The sequence below is a fragment of the Notamacropus eugenii genome, chromosome 1, assembly GCF_028372415.1.
Source record: "Notamacropus eugenii isolate mMacEug1 chromosome 1, mMacEug1.pri_v2, whole genome shotgun sequence".
Classification (NCBI taxonomy): Eukaryota; Metazoa; Chordata; class Mammalia; order Diprotodontia; family Macropodidae; genus Notamacropus; species Notamacropus eugenii.
Window position 1 is genome coordinate 611,436,303 of NC_092872.1, and position 14,064 is coordinate 611,450,366.

A 14,064-nucleotide genomic window follows, 5' to 3' on the forward strand; every position below is an offset into this window, starting at 1 on the left:
CACATCTGACAGCATGACTATAGGAAGATTGCATTAGGAACGCCTTTGCTGGGGGAGGTCTAGCCTATATCCTTGCAATTCCACTGATACTACAGCTAGGGGGAAGCAAAGTAGGAGCTAGGGTGGTTGGAGAAGGTGTTTCCCTACTTCATTTCTTCCCTCAGCCCCAGAATGCAGGAGGATATGTCAGCAGTCTGGCAACAATCAGATCCCAGAAGAGGGGTGAAACTACATTTATCAGGGATAGCAGCCATGTCAATTCAGTTAATATATTTATACCTGTTTAACTTGATTTAACTTGACATTCCAGGCATGATGTAGGGATGGAGAGTGGGATGGTCTAGAGAAAGAGAGGGGGATCTAGGTTCATGCCAATCCTCATTCCTCTCTCTCCACAGTTAGTCATGAATTCAGTTGCCACCACACAGGCAGAGGGATTTCACGATGAAGCAATCTCCCAACAACGCCAGAGACGTGACCTGAATATCCAATGTCCCGCAGGTATTCTGAGTGAAAATCTCTTACCTCTTTGCATCTTTCCCCCCATTTTCTGGGAGAGGATGAGCTGTTATCTTGAAGTAGCTCGGTCCTATGTCCTCATTGCCCATGCCTAGGATCCTAGGAACACAGAGGGAGCTCCAAGCCCTTTGTCCATCAGAGTCAGAGTCAATAAACATTTGTAAGCCAGGCTCTATGCTGAGAGCTGGGTATACAAAGAAAGGCATAGGACAATTCCTGTTCACCACGGTCTAATGGGGTGGGGGGAAGATAAACGCATAAGCTGAAAAGCAGAGGGTAGTGGGGGAAGGGAAGGTTACCCTGCATGGTGAAACCCTGTACCCGTGGGAGGAATGATTAGAGGAAAGTGAGGGTTTCAGAGTTGATTTTGCCATTGACTCTCTCCTGCTTTCATAACTTGAACCTCTAACATCCCATTTGAGTGAGCCATAGAAAAAGTCACCCCTTACTTTGCTTTTTTGTCTCTTAGGACAATACCTACAGACTAACCCAATAGCTGTGTGTAGGCCCTGCCACAATGGAATAGACTTTACGGAGTACCCCAACGGACTTGACTCCTGTATCCCTTGTCAAATCTGCAAGTCAGGTACTGGGGATGGAGTAAACACAGGGTGGGTCATGGAAAGAGTATTAGATCTCATTTTCTTCATCATTCAAATGAAGGAACTGACTTAGGTGATATCTGAAGTCTTTCCCAGTCCTAACAGTGTAGTTCTGTTGTAGAAGAAGGTTGGAGGCAAGGGATGGAAGGATGAGGTGTGGGTGAACGTAAATTAAGGAACTTGAATTACAAGATTATTTCTGCCCTTAACCAGCAGAGGGCAATGGGGGAATCTAAATCCAAACAGCTTTTGAGCGTTACAACTTGGTTCCTATGATTAAACACCAATAGCACACGGTCAAAAGAAACCATTGATAGCTCAGGAAACAAGTGTAGATGGAGTTTGAGGTAGCACATGTTGTATTTGAGGAGTCTGGCTTTTCTCCATACTTCCTTTTCTAAAAATGAGTGTATTTTGCAATGATCCTGATTTTACATGGACTCCCCCTATCATCTGTCCTTTGAGTGTGCAAAATGCTTGCAACTAACTTTGATATGACTCCTTGTTTGAAGAACAACTGATAAATGAGCTCAAGTCAAAAAGTATTTATTAAATACCTACTGTGTGCCAAGGATTGTGCTATATGTAGTATATATTATTCACATAATATATTACATAGTCACATATTATATGCATAAAATACAATATGCACTATATATGAATATGCAATATATATGTATATATGCACACATCTATATATATATTATGTAAACATACATATCTATACCTATACATGTACAGGAATGCATACATATACATGTAGGTATTTGTATGCACATGGATGTATTATGTATGTGTGTGTTTGTTGTATTACATTACAACAATTTAATAACCGGTATCCTGCACCCAGTCCTGCTCGGTTTTATGCCTCCTCAGGACACTCTACCCCTTCTTCCAAGCACCCAAACCCTACCCATATTCTAAGGCCCAGATCAAGAGCTCCCCACTGCAGGAAACCTTCCTACTGTTCCTCCATCCCATGTTGGTAACCTTCTATATCTGTGCCATTCACCTACCTTTGGAAAACAAAAACAAAGCAGTGTGTGATTAGCAGTCTCTCTCTGTATCCAGTTGTGTGCTTCTCAGGTGTACTCTAGAATTCCCTTGGGTGTCTCTCTCTATCTCTCACACCACACAGGGCCTAATCCTTAGGTCTGATACTGGACACACAGAAGATTATCAAAAAACATTTCTCAGGCTGAACTGAATTGCCTTGGAGCAGCAGAGGAGGTAGAGAAGTTTGGAGCTGACTGGCCATGAAGGGTGAAAGGGGAGATGATGTTTCAGATATAACTCAGTTTTCTGTACACATAGGCCAGGAAGAGGTGACACCATGTAACACCACCCAAAATACTCAGTGTCGCTGCAAGTCCAGCACCTTCTGTCTAAAAGACCAGCCCTGCGAAGTCTGTGAAAACTGCAAACCCAAGTAAGCACCCAATGAGAGTCTCCCCAGACCTGGGGATTATTGGTAGGAGATAAAGAAAAAGTCTTTTCCATCAATCCCTTTTCCCTTCATTCTTCCATGTAAATAGTGATCATTTTTTCCCTTTTTTCAAGTACTTCTGGGTCTGGCCATTCATCTGTAAACTCTGTTTCTCTTCCCAAAACAGCTTCACTGTTCTGCTTTGGAAGAGTATATCCACCCCAGAGGCCCTCAGATCTCACCTCTCCTTGACCATCTTCTGAATGTGGCCCCGCATTCCTTTTTTTTAATGATTTCACCTACATCTGGTTCAGACCTTCCTATTTCTTTATGCTCAGGTGCCCCAAAGGGATGGTAGAAGTCAGCCCTTGCAGCCCCTGGAGTGACTTGAAGTGTGACTACCCTCAGCCATCAGGTACTTATGCAGCATGTAGAGGTAGTTGGTGGGGACTGGGTGATCTGAGTACACAAATTTACCATTCCTTTTCTGTCCTCAGATACAAGAATTCATTGGCTACCGGGGATAGCAGTTTTCACTGGGCTGGGTATATTCTTCTGTCTTTTCAGGCACTGTTGTAGCATTTCTAAAGGTAAAGAGTATAAAGAGTGGGCTAAGTTCCCTTGTTCATGTTGTATTATTCACCTGTCCCCCTCCCAACTCATCTCTCCCCTCCAACACATATATCTACCAGTACACATCCTACACATCCATTTTTCAAGACCCAGCTCAAGCCTTGCCTCCTTCATGAAACTTTCCCCAGCCATCCCTAGTCCTTCTTTATCAAATCAGGGGATCTAATGGATGAGTTGAGTTCAAATCCCATCCCTGATGCTTATGACCTACGTAGCCACAAGCAAGTCATTGCTGCTAATAGGTAGCAGATGGCTATAAGATTGTTCTGAATCATTTCTGGTGTATCTCATCAAGGGTCTCCAGCAGAGTATCCATAGAGGCAGTCTTTCCAATTTTATTCAGCCACATAATGAGTTTTCTTATCTGTAAAATAGGAATAATAATATTAATTTATAATATTTACTTTTATATAAATACTTATATATTTATAATTTATCATTTCAAAATATAATTTATAATTATTATAATTTATAATAATAAAATAATCACAGGATCATTGTGAAGCTTAAGTGAGATATGTTAAGTGCTTCATAAACCTTAAAGAGTCATATAAATGTCGGTTGTTATTCATCTCTCCATCATTTCCATTCACATCTGTGCCACACAATTTAGTACTTGACTATATGCTGATTTTTGTTTATTATCTCCCATCATTTGCTAATTTCTTTATACTTGTCTGTTTTCTCTTTCCAGTTAAGTTATGTGCAGTCAGGGACTGGGCTATATTTTATCCCCTTTCTCCTCTTTCAGCCCCCTCCCCCATAGCACTGAGCTGAGTGCTGGGCAGGTAGGAGGCATTAATGAAGAGCTTTGTGCTAGATTGATTGACAGGACAGGAGGCGCAAAGCTCAGACAGAACAAGTACAAAAGGATCTTAGGATCACAGGTTTAGAGCTGGAATTTTGCAGATGAGGAAACTCAGGCCTGGAGAGGTCAGTATCTTTCCCCTTACTGGGTGAAATCTCTCCCTTACTTGAGAAAACCTCATCTTTGAGGATAGTTATACAGAAGCATCACCCATCGGCCCATGACTTCTGAAATCTGACTACCTCCTTTTGACTGAAGAAGTCTCCTTAGACCATTTCAGCTGCCTGAGATCTGTTTTTCCCCCACCTAGATCCAGAGAGCTAGAAAAGCAACCCTTTCTCCTGTCCTCTGGCCCTCTTTTCTTAATCAGGTGATAACTAGTTAATGCTCACTGTATAGGCAGTACCATCCTGCACCCTTGGTGGGATACTGTTGGAAAGATAGAGAGCTTCCCCCTGATCAGGCATGTTCTCCTTCCTTTCTAGGTAATAACTTACCTCCCAGGAATACTTTGGGCTTGAAGGTGAGAGATGGTTATATTTATGTGTTTTGTTTATTTGTAAATGGGTTGCAGAATGTCTCCCCTGCACACACTGAGACACATCTGGGGTGCACATCTTTCAGGGTTCAAAATTCTATGTATTTCTTCCACATCCTTGCTTGACCATTTTTCCTTAGGCAGTCTTACTTAGAGGTCACATTCTGGGTCACCCCACTGAACATAAAAGGGTTTTTGTAAATAGTTCCCAAGCAGAAACTTCAGTCTCAGGGACGGTGTCAGAGGTGACACATGGGTCTCTTTGAGAGTTACAACTTCCTCTCTTCCCCACACTTTTCTTGATACTCACATATCTTTTTGCCCTGAGTAACATGTCTTTTTGTCATGAGTAACATCAATCTCCTTCCCCCAGAACCTCCCTTCTCCCTGCTTTGGAAGTATAACTATAGCCTAGACCAAGAAGCTCCCCCAGATGCTTTCTGAATGTTCTCTCCCCCCTGTACTCCTCCCTGGGCCAGACATGCATGGCACCTGATGGGGGAAAAAGAGAGAAAATCTCATACTTTGGGGCAGTTATAGAGAATCTCCCCCAACCCGTGTGGGCCTATAACTTCAGAATTCTGACTACCTTCTTTTCTGTGGTAAGGAATACTTAGTATCCTTCCTGCGGAATGGTTATCACCCACAGCATCCCAAGGCCCAGGATCATGTTGAGAAGGAGAATGATCGTCAGGGAAAAGCAGATTCCGCTGAGAATCATGTTGAAGAAAATCACAGACAGTTGATGGAAGTTATAACCATTCCCATGCCCTCAACACAGAATGGGAATCATCCGGTGAGTAGGATCATCAAATCAGTTACAGCTAAAAGAGAAGTCTCAGCACTCATCTCATCTGCCCTCCACCCACCCTCCCCCTCCATTTTACAGATGAAGAAACTGAGGTCTGGACAAATTAAGTGATTTGCCTAAGGTCATACAGAGCAGCTAGATGGCTCAGTGCATAGAGTACTAAACCTGGAATTAGGCAGACCTGAGTTCAAATACAGCTTCCAACACTTACTATGTGACCCTAGGTAAGTCACTTAATCTCTGTTGGCCAGTTTCCGGATCTGTAAAATGGGAATAATAATAGCCCCCTCCCAGCACCTCCCGGGGTTGTTGTGAGAATAGATGAGAGGATGTTTGTAAAGCACTTTGCAAAGCCTCAAGTGTTCTATAAATAGTAGCCATTAGCTATTCTTATTAGTAAGTAATAGACTGTAGCACCTCATTGTGCCATTCCTTGTGGTTTCTTGGCTACATGGCATCTTTGAAGTAGAGACTGCCACCCTCCCTATACGTCCAGGTAGCATAGTGGTCACATCAGTGAGCAGACAAGGTCCCCCAAAGATGAGGAGAAGGGACCTGAACTGGCTTTCCTGCAGAGATGGGGTACTCTTATAGGACTAGCTAGGAGGCCAAGAGGAAAGGAATTAGGAGAAGTATGGACTCAGTATTACATTCTCTGAGATAGGCAGGCTAGGTATAACTCTCCCTGTCTTACAGTTGAAGAAACTGAGTCCTAGAGAAGTCCAGAGATGTTTTTATTCAATGCCGCACAGTACACTGCACATAGTACACAGAATTGAGGGCCCAGGCCTCCTCACTTCCACTGCTTTTCCCATTCTCTCTTGCAGGGGCAGGCAAATACGATGGCTCCTCAGGACAATCCACAATCACTATTTCCAGTGAATGGTGACCATATCAAGAGTAAGTTTTTTTCTCTGTCTTTTTCTTTTAAAAGGCTTGGGTGTAGGATGAGTGCCAGGGAACAGAGGGCTTGAAGAGCATGCCCTAAACCAGTGATGTGAAACACAAATAGACACCACCAGCATATATGAAGATCCCTGCATGTTAATTTAGTTTTAAAATGTAATGTTATCTACGTTGAATTATATTTTTATTCATTTTATTAAATATTTCCCAATTCTATTTTAATCTGGTTCCTGCTGTACTCTGCAGTGTTGTGGGCTGTAAGGGCTGAGTATTTGACACCTCCCCTTACATTTCTCCTCACCTCACCCAGACTGCTTAGTGCTGCTGGGGTGGGGTCCTGAAAGCAATGAATGTGCAGAGGTCAAGCAGTAATGACTGCTGCGGAGTCATTGAAATGAAAGTTGAAAAGACCCCAGAAAATCTCGGTATGTTTCTTGTGGCCACTCCCTGCCTGTCTGAATCCATGCCAACCCACAATGACTGCCCTCCTCCCCCGAATTCTTGAAGTACTCACAGCATATAGCATTTATTTGGCATTTACCAAATGGCATTTACCCTAGCTATACTGTGTGCCCTGTGAGGACCTATGTCGTAAACTTTGTTTTAGCCGGGTTTTTTTTAGTCCCCTTCAGCATACCTGTCCCCTACCTTCCAACATGGTCAAAGTATTTGTTGATAACTGATTAGGAAAGTAGGCCTAAAACAGGCAAGCTATATCACAGTAGCTGGTCCCTGTGTCAGCTAGCCTCATTGACTCTAGAAGTCTTCTCCCTCTCCCTCACCCCCACCCCACACTCCAACTAACTGCATCCATAACTTTATTTCTTTTTTAGCTTTGGAGAAGTCTTTCCTTATCTTTGAACAAGTGGTGCCTTTTGACTACTGGAACTGCTATATGAGGCATCTGGGGCTGAGCACTAATGAGATCCAACAAGCCAAAGCCAGTGAAAGTAATGTCAAAGACCATCCACATAGCTTGCTTATGACATGGCTGAATAAAACTGGAAAGGCCGCTACTGTGAACGTCCTGCTGGAGACCCTGGATAAGATAAACCAGAGGGCGGCTAGAGAAACCATCCATGACAGACTCATCAGCAGTGGACTCTATAACTACCAGAAAAGGGAGGAGGAGAAGCCAAACTCAGAGTCTGACATAAAGGTGGAGGGGGTCTCAGATGTTGACACATCTTGTCTTTCCATGGAAGATATGTGAATCCCTGGCCTCTGAGGATTCTATCTTATGGGTACCCAGTGACTCTCTTGGAACAGAGATAGTTGAGGTCTCTTGAAGATATGTGAATAACTCTTGAAATCTATGTTTTTTTACCATTTGTAAAACCAAGAGATAGATAATCAAGGATCTGTTTTAGGATCTCTAGTTGTAAATATGAGATCAGGCAGCCATTGCTTTGTATACCCTAGGACCCACTGGCTCTAAGGTGGTGGTCAGAGGCATGAGTAGGAATTATTTGCCTTAGAATTTGTGTGTATATATGTGCGTGTATATACTTATATATGTGTATGTGTATCTATGGGTAGTGGAGCATCAGCTGCAAAAAAGGGAAACAGCTGGAGCCCTGAAACATCTCTAAACATCTCCGCGACCAAAGAGAAGACTCTTCTCTCCTGAAGGAATGATTCTCTTGAACTCTAATCACTTTGCTCATATACAGCTTATGAGTTTTTCATATGTTTACATTTTTCTACTTTTGTATAGCTATATATCCCTGACGACAGTATTATAAACATGTAAGTCTTGATTCAGAGTTTAGAACAAAGGTAGCTGTTTATTAGTAGCTGTTTTTCATTCTATAATTTTTAAAAAATAACTTTAAAATGTGTTATTTTTTTAAAATTCAGTGAATGTTCTAAAAGTGGTATCCCCAAAAAAGTGGTATCATTTTTTACTCCCCCTTGCAAGCGGGAGAAACACTAGTTTTGTGTAACGTCAGTCAGGTAACATCACTTGTCTGATCATTAGCTTTTGGACTTGGGAACATGTTTACCAATGCACGTAGTGAGATAACATTCAAAAAGCACTTTGAAAACTGCTCTAAAAACATGAGGCATTGTGTGTGTGTGTGTGTGTGTGTGTGTGTGTGTGTGTGTGTGTGTGTGTGTGTGTGTGTGTTTTTAGTTCAGTAAATATCATTTCAGTGTGTGCTCTGGGTACATGACTCTGCTTCTGCCGAGAAATTTGAAGTCATGTCCTGCTGCTCAATCAGGCCCTGCTGCCTGGGATAAGAGATTCCATGTATCCCAGGAACAGTTCCCTTCCAGTTGAGGGGATCTCTGTGAATTCTGATCCTGCCAGAGAACAGTCGTGACTGCATTTAATTCCCTCCTGCACAAAATGGAAGCTTTGATGCGCTATCTTATTGTGGGGTAAAGGGAAATGCTTTGTTACTAACAAAATGCAATTGTAAATGGAAGGAATGTATTTTCTTGCATCTCTATCTTCTCAGAACTGATTCAGGAAATTCCAAGTCTTTCCAGACGAACGAGAATAACAATGGAATTACGTACAAAAGTTATGTATTTATGAATTTATGATCAAATTAAATATGAAACCTTGTATAAAAAGAGGGTTGGTTTTTTTTTCTCCTCCTTCCCTCCCACCTCCCAGTGAATAGTCAGTCCTTCACCTCTGTAATTCGGTCAGCCATGCCCTGCATGGGTGAGTTTCTTGGAGTTCACCCCAAAGCCTGAGGAGATGTGAGGGTGATGTCTCCATCTCTTCCCCGAGCTTTGCGGCTAGGGGGTCAAAGTTCATCCACCCTCTAAGGACTGGTTCAGCTAGGTTGGTACCCCAGGCCACAAACTGGACCAGAGGGTGATAGAATTGGCTCTGAGGGCACAGCAGGGGAGAAGGGGAGAGGGATCCCTGAGGGAGTAACTGTCCTTCAGTCCTTTTTTTCTCTTTTCTTCCTAGGCTCTATCCAGGTCTACCTAGGAAAAGAGCCTTTGAAAGGAAGAAATCATTTTTTTCAATCAGGAAACCCAGATCACTTGGCTGGATTGCTCCCTTTCTCCCTCAACTGATTTCCTACCCTCTTACTCTGAACAGACCTAAAAACTCTGGAAACCCCACTGACACAAGGAGGTCTTCCAGAGCTCCCCACCCTTCCATCTTTTATTGGGCAACTCCTCATCCTGTCCCACCCCCTCCCTTTCTTCCACGGGGGGTCTGTGGGCTTCATGAAGACCCTGTGAAAATCAGTTCTACCCTGCCCCCTATGCAGGGAGGCTTATAACCACACCAAACTGTACGTGCACTTTTTCTTTTAAGGAAAAACTAAGGGTAAAAGCAGCATTTGTCAACATATCACTGGCCTTAACCCTTGTGCCTGGGTGTATAGGGAGGAGAGAAGGCCAGCAGAGGGCAGCCCATCACCAAGGTGACCAGTGGGCTTGGGAAATGGACCCTGGGGTAGATAACATACATGAAAAACGGAGCTCTAGAGCTCCCCACAGTTTAACTGTTCATCTGGGACAAGACTTGTTCTACAATAAGCTGAACAGGGCGGTCAAACCAGCCTCTTAGAATTTTTCTGGACTACACCCAACTCTGACATCCCTGGGCTTCCTTTGCCCCATCAGCTCTGTGGAATCCAGGCATTAGACTAGGATATTAGGCAGCCAGGCAGGCCCTTCCCACAACTGCCCAGAGGCAGTCAAGCTCTGAAGGGTTTCCACCTACCTCCCAGACCCCTATTTAAAACTTATAGCTTCCAAAAATATTAGTGAAAAGAAAGGCTACCAGGGAAAGGGCTCGGGGAAAGGAGTATTGAGAAAGGAGCTTTGCCAGCCCTCTTTTTGCCCCATGGGGGCTATAGGTGCTATTACCACTTTCTTGCCCTCCTTAGAACCACAACCTTTCCCTCTTTTTCAAAATGATGATCTCCTGTCCTGATCTCGACACTATCCCTTTTCTACTTTCCAGAATTGAGGGGTGTGTGCGTGGGAGGGGGGAAATGCCATAAATTTAAAGGAAAGTCAGTTCCCCAACTCCTCTCAATGCAACACCTCCCCTCCAACACATACACACTACAAAATACCGTATGGTACCACCCAGTAAAGACCAGGTGTGTGACCTTCTCTCAGGAAGGGGAAAACCAAAGGGTCAGCCAGGGAGGACAAGGAAGCCATTGTGTACAGAAGTGTCGATCACTAGGCTTCAAAGAGCCAAGCATTCACCTCCAGCCCATCTGAACCCCACCCCCACTCCCAATCAGTAACTCCAGAACTCCCTAAAGTCAGGAAACAGCAGAGATGAATCCCTTTCCACCTGGAGAACTGGCCACAGAGCTATTCTTACAACCCAATCCTTTCTTCCCCAGCAACTTTCTGTCTTGGCTCAGGGATTTTTGTTTGGCTTAATAAAGCTTAATTTAGCTTTTCATTCTGTAGAATTTGTGAAGGATTTGGGGGGAATTTTAGCTATTTCTGCCTCCCCTTGTAACTCCCCTCATGCCCCCCCCAAAAGAAAAACTGGACTGTGATAAGAGGTTGAGAAGAGTATGATGCTGCGGCAAAGTATCTGGGTTTGAATCACAGATCTACCACAAACTACCTGTGTGACCTTAGGTAAGTCACCTAAACTCCCTAGACCTGTTTCCTCATTTGTAAAAGGAGGAAGAAGGACTAGATCATCTCCATGGCCCTTTCTGGTTCTAGGTCCTATGAACTGGTAATTGTTGAGCACAGACCCTCACTCCCCTCTACCTTCCTTCCTTTCCTACTCACTCCTACCTATCCCTGTTGGTTTCTGTCCAGTGAATAAGTTCTCTTTCAGCCTTGTGAAAGACAGTAAGCAGGAAAGAGTCTCTCACTGGCATCATCATTTCTAGCCTGGGGAGCTTTGAACAGCTATAGCCTATTCAGATCCAGATTCCCTGCCCAGTCTACAAAGCCACCTGTAAAGTGCCTGGGTGATAGGTGGAAGAAGGCCCTCTTTAGCCCTCCTGCCATCTTCCTCTCATATACACTCTTTAAAATGAGCAGCTCTAGTGATGGAGTGAGGACAGGTCCTAGCTTACAAATAAAGGGACAGGGGTGCTGCAGCGTTTGACTTGACCCTAAGTGAAATTTCCCCCAATGCATTTTCAAACTACAAGTCCTTTGGAAAGACATCAGTCAGTTCTGAGAGAAACCATGTTCTCTCCTCACCAAAGAATTTGAGACCCTCTCCCCCAATAAAAAAAGAAGCCCTTTCCAAAAATCACAACTTCCCATAAACCCAGATGTCTTGGATGGCCTTGGTTCATGGATCTCCAGCCATGACTAGGGTTCCAAATTCCAAATGGGAAGAAAGAGTTTGGATAACTGAGATGTTGGCTCTCCCTGATGCCTCATTTGGGGAGTCCTGGGAAGCTTTGGCTCCTTCCCATTCTCAGCTAGTCCCCATGCCTCTCACCACAGCCTGGTCTTTCTTCCACAGAGATGGTTTGGCTGGTGTTATCTGCTCCACCCTCATAGGCCTACTTGATTAGGTCCTCTTGTCCCTGGTGAAGGGAGAGGGGGGAAATGCAGATAAAGGAGGACTGAGGAGTTTGGGGCAGGTGGATAGGAGAGAATAGCAGTGGGGTCGTCCTGGGAGGGTTGAGGCAGCTCTCAAACTACGGCTGAGGAGGAGGAGGGAGAGGAAGAGGAAGCCGCAGAGGAGGAAGGAGAAGAGGGGCCATTCCAGAAGAGCCATCTCCTTTTAGGCTGCCGCTTCAAATGGAGGTAGTCCTCCTTTTCTCGCTCTTTCCGGGCTCGCTGGTAATGATCTTCCTCCTTTAGGTACCAGACAGGTGGCCACCGATGCTTCTCAAAGTACTCCTGGTTTTCTGGAGAACACAATGGGGATGGGTTAGAAAGGGAAATCCAGGAGCCACCTAACATCTAAACATACTCCTTCAAAGTTCCCAGAAGACCCTCAAGTGATGTGATCAACAACCATTATTGACTGCCTCTTGGGTGTGCAACTGACACTGTGGGGAAACAGCCTGATTAATAGGCATGATCCCTGCCTACAGAAAGTTTTTATTCTAGGAGAAAACATATACTATATATAAAGCAGTTTGAAATGACAGACACCCTTGCCATCAGAGTTCAGAAGAAGATGAGAGTGCTTCCAAGATGGGCAACCAAGGAAGGCTTCATTGTTCAGGTAAAGTTTGTACCTGGACTTGAAGGATGTCTTGGGAGGTAGAGTGGCATAGTGGACAGGACATTGGACTTGGGAGTCAGAAGATCCAGGTCTGAATCCTGCCTCAGATACCTAATAGCTATGTAACTGTGGGCAAGTCATTTAACTCTATGGACATTATCTGTAAAATTAAAGGTCTGAACTGATCCTGGAATTCAGAGCTGGAAGATTCCTTGGGCAGATTGCTTAAGTCTAAGGCCCTCATTTTGAAGATGAGAAAACCAAGGCTCAGAGTGGAGAAGTAAGTTGTCCAAGACTTCAAAATTCCAGTCCCTTTCTACTATACCACCCTGAGCAGAATACCAGTCCTCACAACCAACTCTTCCTGGAATATTTATTTCCTCCCTTAACTGAGCCGTGCCCCTCCATCTTAGGCCATGCACTGCTCTCTTGCCCTTCTTTCTCAGTTCATCTCTCAATCCAGAAATGGTAACTCCTAGATTTGAAGATTTCAGAGGTCCCTTCCAACTCAGAATCATAGGATCTGATGACCCTTTGCACCATATAGTCAATATGTATTAAGTGCTCTAAGGTGGTTCAGTGGAGAGAGCACTGGGCCTGGACTAAAGAAGACCTGAGTTCAAGTGTCACCTGAACTAGCTGTGTGACCTTGGACAAGTCACTTACTTCGTTTGCCTCAGTTTTCTCTTCTATAAAATGGAGATACAATAGCACTACCTCCCAGGATTGTTGGGAGGATCAAATGATATAATAATTGCAAACACTTAGCTTGGTGCCTAGCCCTTGGGAAGTGCTACATAAATGCTAGCTACTGTTACCAAAGACTGAATTGCTGTTTTCCAGTATTTCTGGGACCAGAATAGAGGATCAGGCATGGATTTAATGGTCCCTAGATTAGAGAGGAGGGACAAAGTGGGGGTAAGAGGGTGGGGAACTGGGACCTAAAGCATTCACCTGGAGACATGGCCTTCATATCCCGGGGAAACTTTCGGCAGACGTTGTTGTAGTTGGTGCAGATATGGTGGAGACACCAGTCAGCCAACTGGTACGCACAATGAAACTGGGAATTAAAAAGAACACAACAGTAATTTTTACCAGATGCTACAGTGGTTTCATTACAGATGCTCTTGGGCCTTCTGGACAAGGGACAAAGAGATCATGGGATCTTTGAGATCTCTGCTTTTTCCTCATCATCTTAAGGGTTCCCCACCTTGGGCAAAATCCCTTTGATTTCTCTACATGACACATACTACCACGTGTCCTCCTATTGTGTCCTATCAGTGACCTAGGCCTGCTCTTCCCAGTCGTGTCCTACGTTCTCGATCTCTTCCTTCTCTTCTCCCCACTTCCATCAGCCATCATCAAACTGGGAAGGGATCTGTTTCATGTACATTAAGAGGTTACTGACTGACATGGGCTGGCATGTCACATCTAACACCTTCACCCAAACTGGGATTCGTTAATCCCAATTAACGAATAGGTATATTCAGACTATTTTGCAGGAAGTTACTTCCAGGGCACACTATACAAGCAGTTAGTTTGCCCACCTTTCAAAGGCGTGGGGCCCTACCCCCCATCCACCAAGTCCTCAAGATTGAGCCCTGTGTCTATCCTATCTCTGGGAGGGTTCCTTTTCTGCTGTGTGCCAGGCATAGTTAAGTGCACAG

The 14,064-nt window shown here is 44.2% G+C and overlaps 2 protein-coding genes across 9 annotated transcripts in view; one reads left to right on the forward strand and one right to left on the reverse strand.

Annotated features, from left to right (window-relative positions):
• LOC140520718 (tumor necrosis factor receptor superfamily member 10A-like) overlaps nucleotides 1-9,056 on the forward strand; it is a 46,599-nt gene extending 37,543 nt beyond the window's left edge. Inside the window, exons 2-10 of one of the 2 annotated variants that reach the window (XM_072634866.1) lie at nucleotides 399-501; nucleotides 989-1,105; nucleotides 2,436-2,550; nucleotides 2,886-2,962; nucleotides 3,045-3,137; nucleotides 4,474-4,511; nucleotides 5,134-5,322; nucleotides 6,165-6,237; nucleotides 7,077-9,056. In XM_072634866.1, the coding sequence (XP_072490967.1) occupies nucleotides 399-501; nucleotides 989-1,105; nucleotides 2,436-2,550; nucleotides 2,886-2,962; nucleotides 3,045-3,137; nucleotides 4,474-4,511; nucleotides 5,134-5,322; nucleotides 6,165-6,237; nucleotides 7,077-7,456 (1,185 nt within the window). In that variant the 3' untranslated portion in view covers nucleotides 7,457-9,056. The remainder of the gene's footprint in view (nucleotides 1-398; nucleotides 502-988; nucleotides 1,106-2,435; nucleotides 2,551-2,885; nucleotides 2,963-3,044; nucleotides 3,138-4,473; nucleotides 4,512-5,133; nucleotides 5,323-6,164; nucleotides 6,238-7,076) is intronic. The other variant, XM_072634867.1, reaches the window with a different exon arrangement.
• The window catches only part of RHOBTB2 (Rho related BTB domain containing 2), a 37,969-nt gene continuing 32,666 nt past the window's right edge, over nucleotides 8,762-14,064 (reverse strand). For all 7 annotated transcript variants that reach the window (XM_072634862.1, XM_072634864.1, XM_072634861.1 and 4 more), the window contains 2 exons: nucleotides 13,352-13,457; nucleotides 8,762-12,074 (listed from right to left, as the gene is read on the reverse strand). In XM_072634862.1, the coding sequence (XP_072490963.1) occupies nucleotides 11,857-12,074; nucleotides 13,352-13,457 (324 nt within the window). In that variant the 3' untranslated portion in view covers nucleotides 8,762-11,856. The remainder of the gene's footprint in view (nucleotides 12,075-13,351; nucleotides 13,458-14,064) is intronic.